General features: G+C 49.3%; 2 protein-coding genes across 3 annotated transcripts in view; both read right to left on the bottom strand.

The window, feature by feature from the left end:
• Mtg2 (mitochondrial ribosome associated GTPase 2) overlaps positions 1–1245 on the bottom strand; it is a 16391-nt gene extending 15146 nt beyond the window's left edge. The window contains exon 1 of the mRNA XM_031372962.1: positions 1190–1245. The gene's annotated coding sequence lies outside the window, so the exon portion shown is untranslated. The remainder of the gene's footprint in view (positions 1–1189) is intronic.
• Positions 1246–2883: 1638 nt separating this feature from the next.
• The window catches only part of Ss18l1 (SS18L1 subunit of BAF chromatin remodeling complex), a 25983-nt gene continuing 15802 nt past the window's right edge, over positions 2884–13064 (bottom strand). For both annotated transcript variants that reach the window (XM_031372963.1, XM_031372964.1), the window contains exons 6-11: positions 10800–10964; positions 10350–10451; positions 9160–9252; positions 7965–8084; positions 6898–7025; positions 2884–5690 (exon numbers count right to left, since the gene is read on the bottom strand). In XM_031372963.1, the coding sequence (XP_031228823.1) occupies positions 5664–5690; positions 6898–7025; positions 7965–8084; positions 9160–9252; positions 10350–10451; positions 10800–10964 (635 nt within the window). In that variant the 3' untranslated portion in view covers positions 2884–5663. The remainder of the gene's footprint in view (positions 5691–6897; positions 7026–7964; positions 8085–9159; positions 9253–10349; positions 10452–10799; positions 10965–13064) is intronic.

Below are 13064 nucleotides of genomic sequence, written 5' to 3'. Positions count from 1 at the left end.
GGTGGGTGGGGTTGGTTTTGGGACAAGGTCTTACCATATAGCCTTGGCAGGCCTGGATTCATAATGAAGCTTGCCTCTGTCTCTAAGTGCAGAGACCAAAGGTGCATGCTGCCACAGCCCACACCTTACCCCACTTTCAGTTTGTGTGCCCACTGTTTGAGCAAGGTGGTTCCCTGCCAGGGAGTGAACGAAACCTCTTTCCCGTTGCCATACTCTCTGTCTCACTGCTTTCCCAAGGCTATCTCTGCATGGTCCCATCCAGTGTTTATAGCCACCCAGGACTGGTAAAGTTAAAACGAATTAAAATCCAGCTGGGGAGATGACCTGGTGGGCAAGAATGCTGTGTAAGCACAGGGGCTTGAGCTGGGAAAAAGCTGGGGCGACCTGCGACCCACGCACACTACGCAGAGGCTGAGGTAGCTGGGGCGACCCGCGACCCACGCGCACTACGCAGAGGCTGAGGTAGCTGGGGTGACCCGCGACACACACACACTACGCAGAGGCTGAGGTAGCAAGATCCCAGGAAGAAACCTAGCCTCAAGGGGACAAGAGAGAGAGAGAGAGAGAGGGCGCCCGAGTGCATGCTCGCCTGAGGATACATAATGTTCTCTTAACCGCACATGTGCACGCAGCTGCATATTCACAGGCATGGGCATGCACACTCAGAAGAGTAAATAAATTCTAAGTCTAGTTCTTCAGTGCTACAGGCCACACAGGGCTATACCAGAGAATACAGATCAGGATATTGCCATCACAGAAAGTCCTAGTGGGCAGAGTCTATCCATAGACACTGCAGAGGGAGCCTAGGAGATTGTGCTTACGCTCTGTCCAACAGTGCCTTTGCTGGGCCCTGGAGCCTGACAGCCAAGAGGGTTTAAGGCTGTACAGCAAGGCTTTCACGCATGGGGAATTTCATGGTGCTACACTGTGAGAAGGTCACTGCTGCTGTACAGGATGCTGCCACAAGAGGTATGTCCAGGAACCTTCTGTCTGGTTTCAGTGTATTGACTGAACTGACTGTGCAGCTGGCACTAGAGCCATGAGCCAAGATGTCTTCATTGAGAAAGAAGAATGCATTATGGGAGAGGGGTGTAGCTCAGTTGGTAGAATGCTTGCCTGCCTGCCTAGTATGCACAAAGCCCTGGGGTTCACCCCTGGAACCACATAAACCAGGCAGGCCACCACTTACTCAGGAGGTGGAAGTAGGAAGATCAGAAATTCAAGGTCATCCTCTACTACAAAGCAAGTTCAAGGCCAGCCAGGGAGCCAGATGTGTGGAAACCTGTCTTAAAAAAAGAGAAAGGGAAAAAAAAAAGCATTCTTGAGGAATGTTTTCATTTCTTCAGTGTTATTCTTTTATAGGCTAAGAACAATTGGTTCATAGTATTTAGAGTTAACTAGCTTAATTCTAAGCATTCTGTTTTCATTTTGCTACAGGATATTAAATCCCACGGGGGGCATTACTGTTTCTGCTACATATGGTTACACTTCATTACATATGTTTGCGATCTACTTAGTTCTTCATGTGGAAAATATTTAGAAACTGGAGTATCATTTAGTTACCTGACAATTCACATTACACGGTTTTTACTTAATGACATGTCATTCATGGGGAAAAAAAAAAAGTGTTTCCTGCTGTGCGTGGTGTGCTCTGGAAGCCAGATAGGAATCTGAGTTCCAGGCCAGCCAGGGAGAGCCTGTCTCAAAAAACAAAATAAAGCACGCGTTCAATAATGCTGCTGTCTGGGTGCCTGCCCTGTGGGGCCTTGTGGGACGGACAGACTGGAGGGACAGCTGCCCCTTACCCCCGATCCAGCACTCAAGGTCCCCAGACTGGTTCACATGCAGGCAGGGAAACCTCCAACAGCTCTGAAACTTCGGCGCCTGGTCCTTTAGGCTCCTGAGTAGGAACAAAGCCATTTGCTCTCACCCCAGGCGCATCTCTACCAATCCTTAGTGTGCAAAATGCTTTTTTACCTCATCTTTAAAAGAATGCTTCTACGGGCGTGGTGGCGCACGCTTTAATCCCAGCACTTGGGAGGCAGAGGCAGGCGGATTTCTTGAGTTCGAGGCCAGCTTGGTCTACAGAAGTGAGTTCCAGGACAGCCAAGGCAACAGAGAGAAACCCTGTCTCCAAAAGAGCTGGGCAAGGGAAAGTTTCGGCCATCGTTTTTGTGTTCATGGTCTCACTATGTGGCCTAGGCGGGCCTCGAACTCCGAGAAATCCACCTGTCTTAGCTGGGACGCTGAGCTTACAGGCATGCGCCACCACGCTCAAGCTATGGCAAGGACGAGTCTTTCAGAAACCAACTTTCTGGTACTCAGGCCGGACGGGCTCTTCTCATCAGAGCCACGGCACACAGAGATCCCGCCCAGCCATCCCGCTCGCCACCTGCCGCCGAAGAACGCGCACCGGAGCAACGCCGCCTGCACTCGCCGGCTCCCCGCAGCTCCCACCTCCGCTTGCTCGACTGGTTCCGGGGCAGGCTCTGGCGGCGCATGCGCAGTGCACCAGCAAACCGGAAGGTGCGGCGCCGCCCCCGAGCCCGCGGTCTCTCTGGCTCCGAAGCCAAAGTCCACAATCTGGGTACTGAGGAAGCTGAGCAGAAGGATCGCTGTGAATTCCAGCCTAGCCTGAGACGCACAGTGATCCTGTCTCACAAAACCAGGAAAAAGCCAGGTGCGGGGTCGCACGCTTTTAATTCCAGTCTTGGGAAACAGAGGCAGGGGATGTCTGTGAGTTCCGGGCCAAACAGGTTTGTACAGTGAGCCCCCGTCTACCCAACCAAACAAAAAAGGGTGAAAATGATAGGGTGTTTTAAAATTGTACTTCGTTTACAAATAACAAGACAGACATAACCTGTTAAATAAACAGAAATGAAGTAATGGCTAAAAAAGTGTTTTAATGGAAATGGAAAGTCTTTCTCTTTTTACAAGTTTGAATGGATACTCATTACTGAAGCCCACGTCTGAAAACTGGTACAACAGGAAAGGAAGAGGCCTTCTTCCTGGGCCAGGCCTGTGTTTGCCCAGTGCCTCTGCGGACATCTCCCATCTCTCACTGTGCTATATGTTAAGTCTGCAGAGATGTCCATCCAACCATAGCCCCTGACATGCGCAGTTTCTGCTAAGCCGTGGGTAGTGGTCAGTACATCTGAAAACCCCAGTCATCAGTGGTCAAGTTCACCAAGTGTTGAACGGATGTTGGGAAACAGGAGGAAGAATGAGCAGCGATTTCTAAATCTCCCTTTGCATTTTTTCTGGCCTTCAGTTGGAGGAGTCATAGAAAATAAAACACAGTCAACCACGCCTGCACGAAAGGTTCATTTCAGCCTAGGACTTTCCAAACATTCATGTTACAGAAGAAAAGCTATAATACAGGCAATGAAAAAGACTGGCATCACTTTTCCCCACAAAATTACATAAAAATGAACAAAACATTAAATAAACAATATTATTAATCATTAAATATATTAACACCAAAATCAGGTATAAATTAGGAAATAAATGTACAAACTATTTCACAAAGTGCTTTTAAAAATATATACACAACATTCAAGAAATTCTTAATGTAAGACATTTCAGATTGAAGTTTTGGGGTGATACATATTTTAAGTGTCCTTTTCTTTCAAAAAGTATTAACACACACTAATACAGCACTTAACATACACATACACGCATATACATACACACACATATACACTAATACAGCATTTTAACACACACGCACACACGCGCGCACACACACACACATATGTATACATAAAAGGCATATTCCCAGATTGGCAAGGAATAAAAACCATTTTCACAGTTACTTAAAATGTTTCAACATTTTCAATGAGATATTTTAGCCCCCAATTGAGCTTGCAGACTAGTTTTATAAAAATTGCCAGAAAAGAAATGAGCTAAAGAGATGATGAGTCCCTAAAATGAAGTTGCTAATACTTCTGTCATGTAGCGATCAGAACCTTGTTTCTGTAAAAACCGTCATGTAGTCATCCCTTGCCTGTATAAGTGTTTTCTAAACCCTGTGCCTATGAGACATAGATGCCCATGGTTTTGATATCGGTCCCACAGGAGAGGAAGAATGTCCTATAGTAAGATCATCGCCAACATAGACAAGTCCTTTAATCCGGCCCTTGACTCTTCTGTAAATAAACTGGAGTTTGCACTGCATTTTCCAGCAAGACTGTCAAGATTAATTCAAGCAAACCCCACGAAAGTGCTTTACCCACTGAGCTACAGGTAAGTTTTATATTTTAAATAGTCAGATGTGGTGGTACATGCCTATGGTCTCAGTACTTGGGAGTGGAGGCAGGAGGATCATTAAATTCAGCCTAGGCTATGTAGTGAGTTTGAGGCCAGTCTGGGTTTTATATATAAGACTCAAATAAAGCAAAAGCATCATGGTGGACAGGACTGATGCACCAAGCCCTGCATCCTTGGGGATGGTTTTGTATGTTCTTGGTTGTTCTTAGTACTCATCTTCAAGGTTGTTCTTTTCTTCTCATAGTAACATTGTTATTATCCAAATAAATGCTGAGAAATAGACGTGCTACATTGTATGTGCTGTTTTCCTTTGACAGAACCTTTCCAAAAAACGCTGTCTCTCATGTTTGCACAGAATTAAAACAAGATTAAACATCCTAGGGATAGTAAAAAAAAAAAAATCACTCAATTTTCACTGTATAAAACTTGTCCTTTTCATTTGAAAGAACATAATAAAGTTATTTGGATCTATTAAAAATGCAGTGTGGGTTTCAGACTTCCCTAAACGTAAAGGGACATCTGCTTGGCAATCTGAACTCAGGTCCTGAAGAAGTAATATAAACTTGCCAACTGCTCGTAAAATTAAACATGAGCACTTTAAATTCTCTATAAATTTAGGTTTGGGCACACTCAAATTCTAGAGATGTCAAATAACTGAGGGCCAAAGCCACACTGCACACACGCAACTGGGAGACGGCGGGAATTACTCTTCAGACAGCGCCCTTCTTAGGGAAGGCTCCCCTCAGTCACCGATCCCTCTTCACTCGCTAATACAAAGACACACTTTGGGATCATGGAAACTGGAGAGACACAGGCAACTGTAAGTTCTAGAAAGGACAGCTCATGGTCCTTGCACACAAAGCACATTTTCCTTGCTATAGTGACATGACCCAAGACACAGAAAGTGTCCCCAAGCCCTACTTAGGCACAGAGGAGATGGCCACCTAGCGGTGTATGTATGTCAAGCTATGAGCCGCCAGTTGAAAAAACATTTACAGTCCACTTTGCAACAATGGTATGAGGGGGGCAGACTGAGTCTGTTCACGGTAGCAGGAACCATGATGTCTCTTAGACATTGTCTCATCACCGGGCACAGAACATGTGATGACACGGTGACCCCAAAGCTAGCTAAGAACATCAGGGAGGGGGTGGGGGACACAAACAGGACAACCTCCCCACCGTACCGATATACAATACTTTACACAGCACCAGACATGTCACGCCATCGCAGCCAGTGGTGCTCACTGCATCACACCCAGCACGAAACGAGCCTGCCTCTCATGCAGACACGGCACTGGGCAGAGAAGGTGACCAACATGTCGCTACTCATCAGAACTGCCACCAGCTCATCCAGAACATACTACCGTGAAGGATCCAAAGACAACACTTGTCCTTTATTGCTGGTAATTTCCATACTGGCCCTAAAAGAGAACAAGATGTAGATTACACCTCTATAGTCCGGAATGACAGGGTCTGCACACCCAAACAATAGGAAGCTTCCTCCCACAGCCAAAACCCTGGAGAGCCTGCCAGAATCCATGAGTGAGAGGTAACACATCTGCAATCATTTAGCCTAACGGTCACTCCCCAACCTTACGCAATTGTTTTCTTATTTATTTTGATCAGCTTTCCCATAGGCAGTATGCCCTCACTCAGCTCTCTGAAGGTAGGGCCTGGCCATATGCCTAACCAGACATCATGGTGACCCTCTGGGAAAGGAGTCTCCCGTGCCCCAGTGGGGCAGCAGAGCTGCTGCTAACACCGGTGGCCTGTTAGCACCATCAGTCAACACAAAATCTGATGGAGGAAGAACTGGAGCTTGGACCCAGGCTGACTGCAGGGTTAGAAGCCAACAGAGCCCGGCACACAGAGGGAGTCTCCTGGAGGAAGGCTGTTCTTACAGACATGGGCGCTCAACTCCAGCTTCTACTCCCCACAGCTAGCTAAGGAGGGCTCCTGGGAGCCCACAGTGAAGAGTCTACACAGAGCAGCCTGACAGGTCTCTGGTGTCTGTACCCAGGTGGGTGAAGCAGGGGGCAGAGCAGGCCTTAAGTATAATCCTCAGGGCAGGCAGGCAGCCTCTCAAGCCAGCTGTTCCATCCTGCAGGGGACGCAGGACAGAGCCCAGAGCTGCTTCTGACCCTCAGAACTGGGAAGTAGGCTGGGGGAAGGCCTCGCATCTTTGTCACCAGGGACAGTAGAAGGCACACAACACCTTGCCTGTGCGTGACTGGGTCACGGGCCAACTGACTTGGTTGGGACCTTGAGGCACACAGCTAGAACTCCTACAGGTTGCAGTAAAGGTCTGAATGGGGATGCTTGTCCCGAGATGTCACTGCTGTGCCTCCTCTAGAGGCAAACGTAGCCATGACCTCCAGTTCAGTCTATAACTAAGTTAGCATGTCTCTCTTGTTGACCCACAAATTCAAGAGATGCTCTTTTCTGGCCTCCAGGAAAAGAGCTGTCTGTGTCATTAAGACCGTCTGAGCAACGCTAGCCCCACAGTGGCCGCACACTCCTGCCTTACTGGAGGCCAACTAATCGCACTCAGGACTATAAGAGAAATCCTTGCCAGGCCTCGTTTGATACTCGGCAGATAGCGCTTCCTGAAATACTGAGAAAGCTTGCCTGCTCATAGCCATAAGGCCGCTGCTGCTGGGCAGAAGGTCCCGTCTGCGATGTTCTGTAACTTCCATACTGCTGACCTTGTCCTTGCTGGTAGCTTGAGTACTGTGAGGGGGCTCCCTGGGCGGGGCCTGCGAAGACAGCAGAGGCGGTGAGACCAACCATGACCAGCTCTCCATGCCTGGGAGCATCCAGGCACCAGGTAGCTGTCCTTGGGTGGGTAAAGCCTGTACTACAATAGTGCTACAACCCAGCTTGCCATCTGTGAGAGTCCTGTGAGGACTTGGGACTGTGCCCACACAAATATGGAACACCGAATGCCTGTCCCCAGCACCACCAGAGGTCAGTTGTAATGGACCCAGTAACACAGAACCTTAAATGCCAACAGGAAAAAGAAATTCTCTGGCAGAAGAGAAATGTCAGGTTTCCTCTGAAGACTAAGTTGAAGGCTCAGGAGAGGATAGCTAAAGTGCCCACATCTGTTTAGTTGTTATTATATTTGTGTATGAGTGTGTGTGTGTGTGTGTGTGTGTGTGTGTGTAAAACAGATCACCACAGATGGCAGTACCACAGAGCCGCAGTCCAGCCCCCTGGTGAAACCCAGGCAGACTTTCAATGCCACATAGCTGTGGCCTGACAGTTACTGCCAATGCTGTTTTTCTTTCTTTCTGCACATATATCTGCACATCACTCTCATCAAGCAGAGGCCAGAAGAGGGAGTCAGATCTCCCCTGGGACTGGAGTTACATAGTCAGCTATGTAGATGCTGAGAACCAAACCCAGGTCCTCCAAAAGAGAGTTAAGTGCTGTTAACAGCTGTGGCATCTCTCCAGGCACCGATGTTGGTTTATGATTGTGACCACTGTACAGGAGTAACTGATGATCTTAGACACAGGGAGGCAGGTACCGGGTACACGGGAATCCTCGACACAACCCCCAACCTCTCCAGAGATCAATAGCCACGCCAAAATAAGCCTACTCAGCATCTGCCTGACTGGTACCATCAAAGTGTATGCAGCCCACAGCAGACACCAGAGGGTCCTCTGTGAGGAAACGGGCACCCCTCTTACCGTAGCCCTGCTGCTGCCCTGGGTAGCTCTGCTGGTTGGGATACTGTTGCTGGGGGTAGGTCTGCTGCTGTGCTGTGCCCTGCTGGTACCCAGCCTGCTGCTGACTGTACTGGGAGTTTCCTGCGGAAAGAAGGGGTACAGTCTCATTTCTGGGCAGTGCAGAAGGCTCCCTGTCACCCACAGGACAAGTGAGGAGCCAAGGAATCCTTCCACCCTGTCTTCAGAGGCAGAATGTTCCCACGATGGCTCAAATATCGTACAGCATTTTTGTTTTAATATTTTATAAAATACAAATGAAAAGCCAGATAATATAAAATGGGTGACGTAGCTGCTCAGGCAGAGGCTAGTCACAGTCCTGTGCCCTGAACGGTCAAGTGCACAACTTACAGCTCCATACAGCTGATTGTTAGTTATCAAGGACACTGGATTTACAACCACACAACCCAGTCTGTCTGTGAAGGTGTTTCTTGAGAGGCCTAACCAAATGTAGGTGGCACCAAGTCATGGTCTGGGGTCTCCCAATGAACAAAGAGGAGCAAGGAGCTGAGCTAGCATTTGTCCCTGTCTGCTTCCAACCTGCAGACGCAACAGCTGTCTCAGGCTCCTGCCGCCACAGACTGTACTTGAAACTGAGCCAAAGTCAATCCTTCCCTAAGTTTCTTCTGTCAGGTGTTTTATCATAGCAACAAGAAAAGTAAAGCACAGCCCCAAGCCATCTTTACTTCCTAAGACACGAATGGGCCTTAATCAGAAACACGATCCTCAGTGGGTGGCAAGAGTGAGGGTCCGTGTGAAGCCAGAGAAATCTGAGCAGATACACAGAGCCCACAAGGCAGTGCAGGTAGTCTAGAACAGGTCTCTGCAAGCCAAGAGAGAGCCAGACTGACGGTAGCCAGCAGATGTTGGAGAGGCCTGGAGCAGACCTGCCCTGAGCTGGTGGAAGGTAGTTCTGCAGACACCCTGATCTCAGATCTCAGGCCTCCAGAGCTAGGAGGGGGTGAAGGCCTGATGTCCCAAGCTGCCAAGTGGTATTCTATTACTGCAGTCCATCAGGGCTGCACATCAAATGAGCAGGGCACGGCTGAGGTTTGAGCTCCTTACAAAAACAACAATCCTGCTAGCTCTAGGGGTGTAGTGCCTGAACCACTGTGCCTGTGCTGCATTTGGGCACTGGGGCATGGCGTGCACTTCTTACCCCCCTCGTAGTAGTGCTGTGTGGGATCCTCAAATGAGCGGTCGTAGCTCTGCTCTGTGTAGGACGACTGCTGATAGGCGTAGTCACCATGGCCTACAAGGAAACAGGCGACGTAAATGGAGGTGTCTCCATGCCTTGGTCCTGCGGGACAACGGGGCTCTGCTACAGTGAGCTTGGGCCAGGGGACGAGGCAGAATACTTCTCCAAGCCTCTCCAAGCCCTTCTGTTCTCTCTCATCCCTCCCCCACCCCCCATATAATGCAGATATCATCAACACTGTGGGGCTGCTGTAAACTCTAGAGCGAATCAAGCCTCTGACAGCACCAGCTGTTCTTTTCTGTCCTTGTACAGCTCCTGGAGGTTTCTGATTAGTAGTGCTATGTCCACGAAAAGGCCTTTTGATCATGCTATCACTTCACACCAGGAATCACGGCTTGGTACACGACTTGTCTCTGCCACCTACCCTGCTTTTATCCCCAATCCCAGATTTATAGCCTATATCATGCTATGGCTGACACCAGGGCCCTGGCCAGAGCTCCCTAGAGACCTCCATCTTTATCTCTCAAAATCTATATTTAAAATGGAAATTTATTGAGACAGGATCTCCTAAGGTAGCATAGGTTGGCTTCAAATTCTTTTTTTTTTATCTTTTTTTATTAGATATTTTCTTTATTTACACGTCATATGATAGCCCCTTTCCCAGTTTCCCCTCCAAAGAAAAAAAAAGAAAAAAAAGAAAATTAAAAACAAAAACAAAACCCATTCCCTCCCCACGACCCCTTGGCTTCAAATTCTTAACCTTCCTGCTTCACCTACTCGAGACCTGGAGTCTAGGCCTAGGCTATCATACCAATATTAAGATCACTTTAAATGTCGCTTCCACAAGTCCACTTGAAGGTAACTGAAGGTGACAATTCGCAGAAGTGAGGGCAGGAGGCTAGAAGTTGGGACCCACCATGTTACATTCAACTGTCAGCAATGGGTGGCTCCCCCCAGCTCAGATTGCTACTACCTTCTGGGAAGGGAGGCAGAGAAAACCCAAAGAAGTGGGTGGAGCCCCATGATGACACTCCTCTCGGCAGAGAGCAGCCTCAGTCCGTGCCCCAGTGTGCTCACGTGGAGGGGACTCGGGGTGCTTTGCTGGCAGGACACAGAGCTCTGGATATGGAGCTGCCAGCAGCACGCCTTACCGTCAGGGTAGTACTGTTGACTCATGGGCTCTGCAGAGCCCTGACTGTGGCTGTACTGTTCACTGTAGTACTCCTCCTGGCCCAGGTACTGCTGGGAAGAGCCTGCAGGGATGTGACCAGACACTCAAGATCAGCATGCAGTGGGTGAGACACACTCATACCTGGTCTGACAGCAAAGCCACACAAAGTTGCCCATGGGAGGAACACACCCAGGGTCTTTCAACTGCCAATCGTCCTTCTCCTCGTAACCCAAAAACTCTGGAACTAGAACAACCACCACCTGTTCCCTAGACCCAAATACCTGCTCCCTGGGTTAGCTGATGCTCACTCAGTCCCCCATGGCACCTATGCATCCAGCATCCCTGCTCGTGCCATGGGGCAAACCTTACGACTCTCACCTGGACAGAGAGTACTGACCCCTCACCGAGCGCCGAAGCAGACAGGCCTCACCTTGCTGGGAGGGTCGGTAGGGCGCCATGGGCCGCTGCCCCATCATGCTGCCTCCTTGGCCACTCTGGCCCATCATGGCAATAGGTGCCTGGCCCTGATAATGCTGGCTTCCACCCTGTGCTGAGTTGTAGTGGGACGTGGCTGCCTGCTGGTGCATCATGGAGACTGTAAAAGGACAGAGACCCCAAAATTAACCCGTGAAAGCTCTAGGGTAGAGCTCCTTCCCTCGAAAACCCAACTCCCTCCCATAACCGGTACCTTTGATTCCAAGTTGTACCTCTAGCAGTGTGAGCTGCATCCGTGCCCTGGGACAGGCCAGACCTCAGCTGTTAGGACTAACATCTGGCTACCTTAGGGAAGAGTCACTGGGCAAGATGAATCAGGCCCTCAGGCCATACACACAGCTCCTGGCCACAGAAACTAAAATCCTGTTTTTCCTTGTCCCCTGGGCTTGTCCCGAGCAGCAGCCCTACAGAACTGTGGACTGCACCTGCCTGCCCGCTGGCCCATCTATACACCGCTCAGAAGTCACTGGAACAGTACTACCCAACAGAAACCAAACAAGGGTCATTTGGAGTATGCATGTCACTTTAGCTATTCAAAGAAACAGAGGAATGACGATCGCAAGTTCAAGGCTACCATGGACCACAGAGCATGACAATGAGGGAACATAGCTCACTAGTAGAGCCCTTGCCTTGCATGTATGACGCCCTGTGTTTAGTTCCTAGCACCAAAGAAAAGAAGAAAGAAAAGCTTCTAGTATCCATGTTGAAAAAAAGAAAACAGGTGAACACTCTTAAGGAAACATTGTAACACTGTACTTGCGGAAATAAAACTGCAGTGCTAGGACCATAGGAAACATTCCATCTTACTTTACAATATTTCTCTGAGACCTGTGTCTCTGATGCTTAGGGAACATCTGGATTGGGACCTGCCATGTCCCAGGTACTCCATGCCCCTCTGCATGGTTATGTCGATGCTCAGCATCCACTGTAAACCCAGGGCCTGGACCTCCAGCTTTAATACTATGACTGCAGCTTAGTACCTGTGACCTCCATATCTGTGACCTCCAGCTTTAGTATCTGTGACCTCCAGCTTTAGTATCTGTGACCTCCAGCTTAGTACCTGTGACCTCATGCTTAGTACCTGTGACTTCCTGCTTAGTACCTGTGACCTCCAGCTTTAGTACCTGTGACCTCCAGCTTAGTACCTGTATTTCCAGCTTAGTACCTGTGACCTCCTGCTTAGTACCTATGACCTCCTGCTTAGTACCTGTGACTTCCTGCTTAGTACCTGTGACCTCTAGCTTTAGTACCTGTGACCTGCTGCTTAGTACCTATGACCTCCTGCTTAGTACCTGTGACCTCTAGCTTTTAGTACTGTGACCTCCAGCTTAGTACCTGTGACCTTCAACTTAGTACCTGTGACCTCCATATCTGACTTCCAGCTTAGTGCCTGTGACCTCCAGCTTTAGTACTGTGACCTGCTTAGTACCTGTGACTTCTAGCTTAGTACCTGTGACCTCCATATCTGTGACCTCAAGCTTTAGTACTGTGACCTCCAGCTTAGTACCTGTGATCCCCATATCTGACTTCCAGCTTAGTACCTGTGACCCCCATATCTGACCTCCAGCTTTAGTACTGTGACCTCCAGCTTAGTACCTGTGACGTCCAACTTTAGTATCTGGACCTCCATTTCTCTTTTCTACTTCCAGTCTTTCCCAGGGGTCCCTCGCCTGAGACCAGTGTTAAGTTAGCCAATGGCTCCCTTACCTTGGAATTGCTCAGGCCTCTGAGCAACCACTCAGGGCTGAGTCACTGGGTACCCACCATCCCAGCCCTGTGGAAATGCCTAGGGAAGAGCCATAGCACCCACCAGGAGGGCTGCCCCTTAGGGGCCACACAGACAAGTTGCCTGTGTTGGCTAGGGCTGGGATCTGGCTACCAGTATGGGGCCAGGGGTAGGACAGTACCTGGGGTAGGACAGTACCTGGGGTAGGGACAGTACCTGGGATAGGGACAGTACCTGAGATAGGGACAGTACCTGGGGTAGGGGCAGTACCTGGGATAGGGACAGTACCTGGGATAGGGACAGTACCTGGGGTAGGGCAGTACCTGGGATAGGGACAGTACCTGGGATAGGGACAGTACCTGGGGTAGGGCAGTACCTGGGGTAGGGACAGTACCTGGGGTAGGGACAGTACCTGGGATAGGGACAGTACCTGGGATAGGGACAGTACCTGGGATAGGGCAGTACCTGGGATAG

This window comes from Mastomys coucha, unplaced genomic scaffold (assembly GCF_008632895.1).
Source record: "Mastomys coucha isolate ucsf_1 unplaced genomic scaffold, UCSF_Mcou_1 pScaffold15, whole genome shotgun sequence".
Taxonomy (NCBI): Eukaryota; Metazoa; Chordata; class Mammalia; order Rodentia; family Muridae; genus Mastomys; species Mastomys coucha.
The sequence above is the reverse complement of the archived record's forward strand: the minus strand, read 5'-3'. Positions and strand labels throughout refer to the sequence as shown.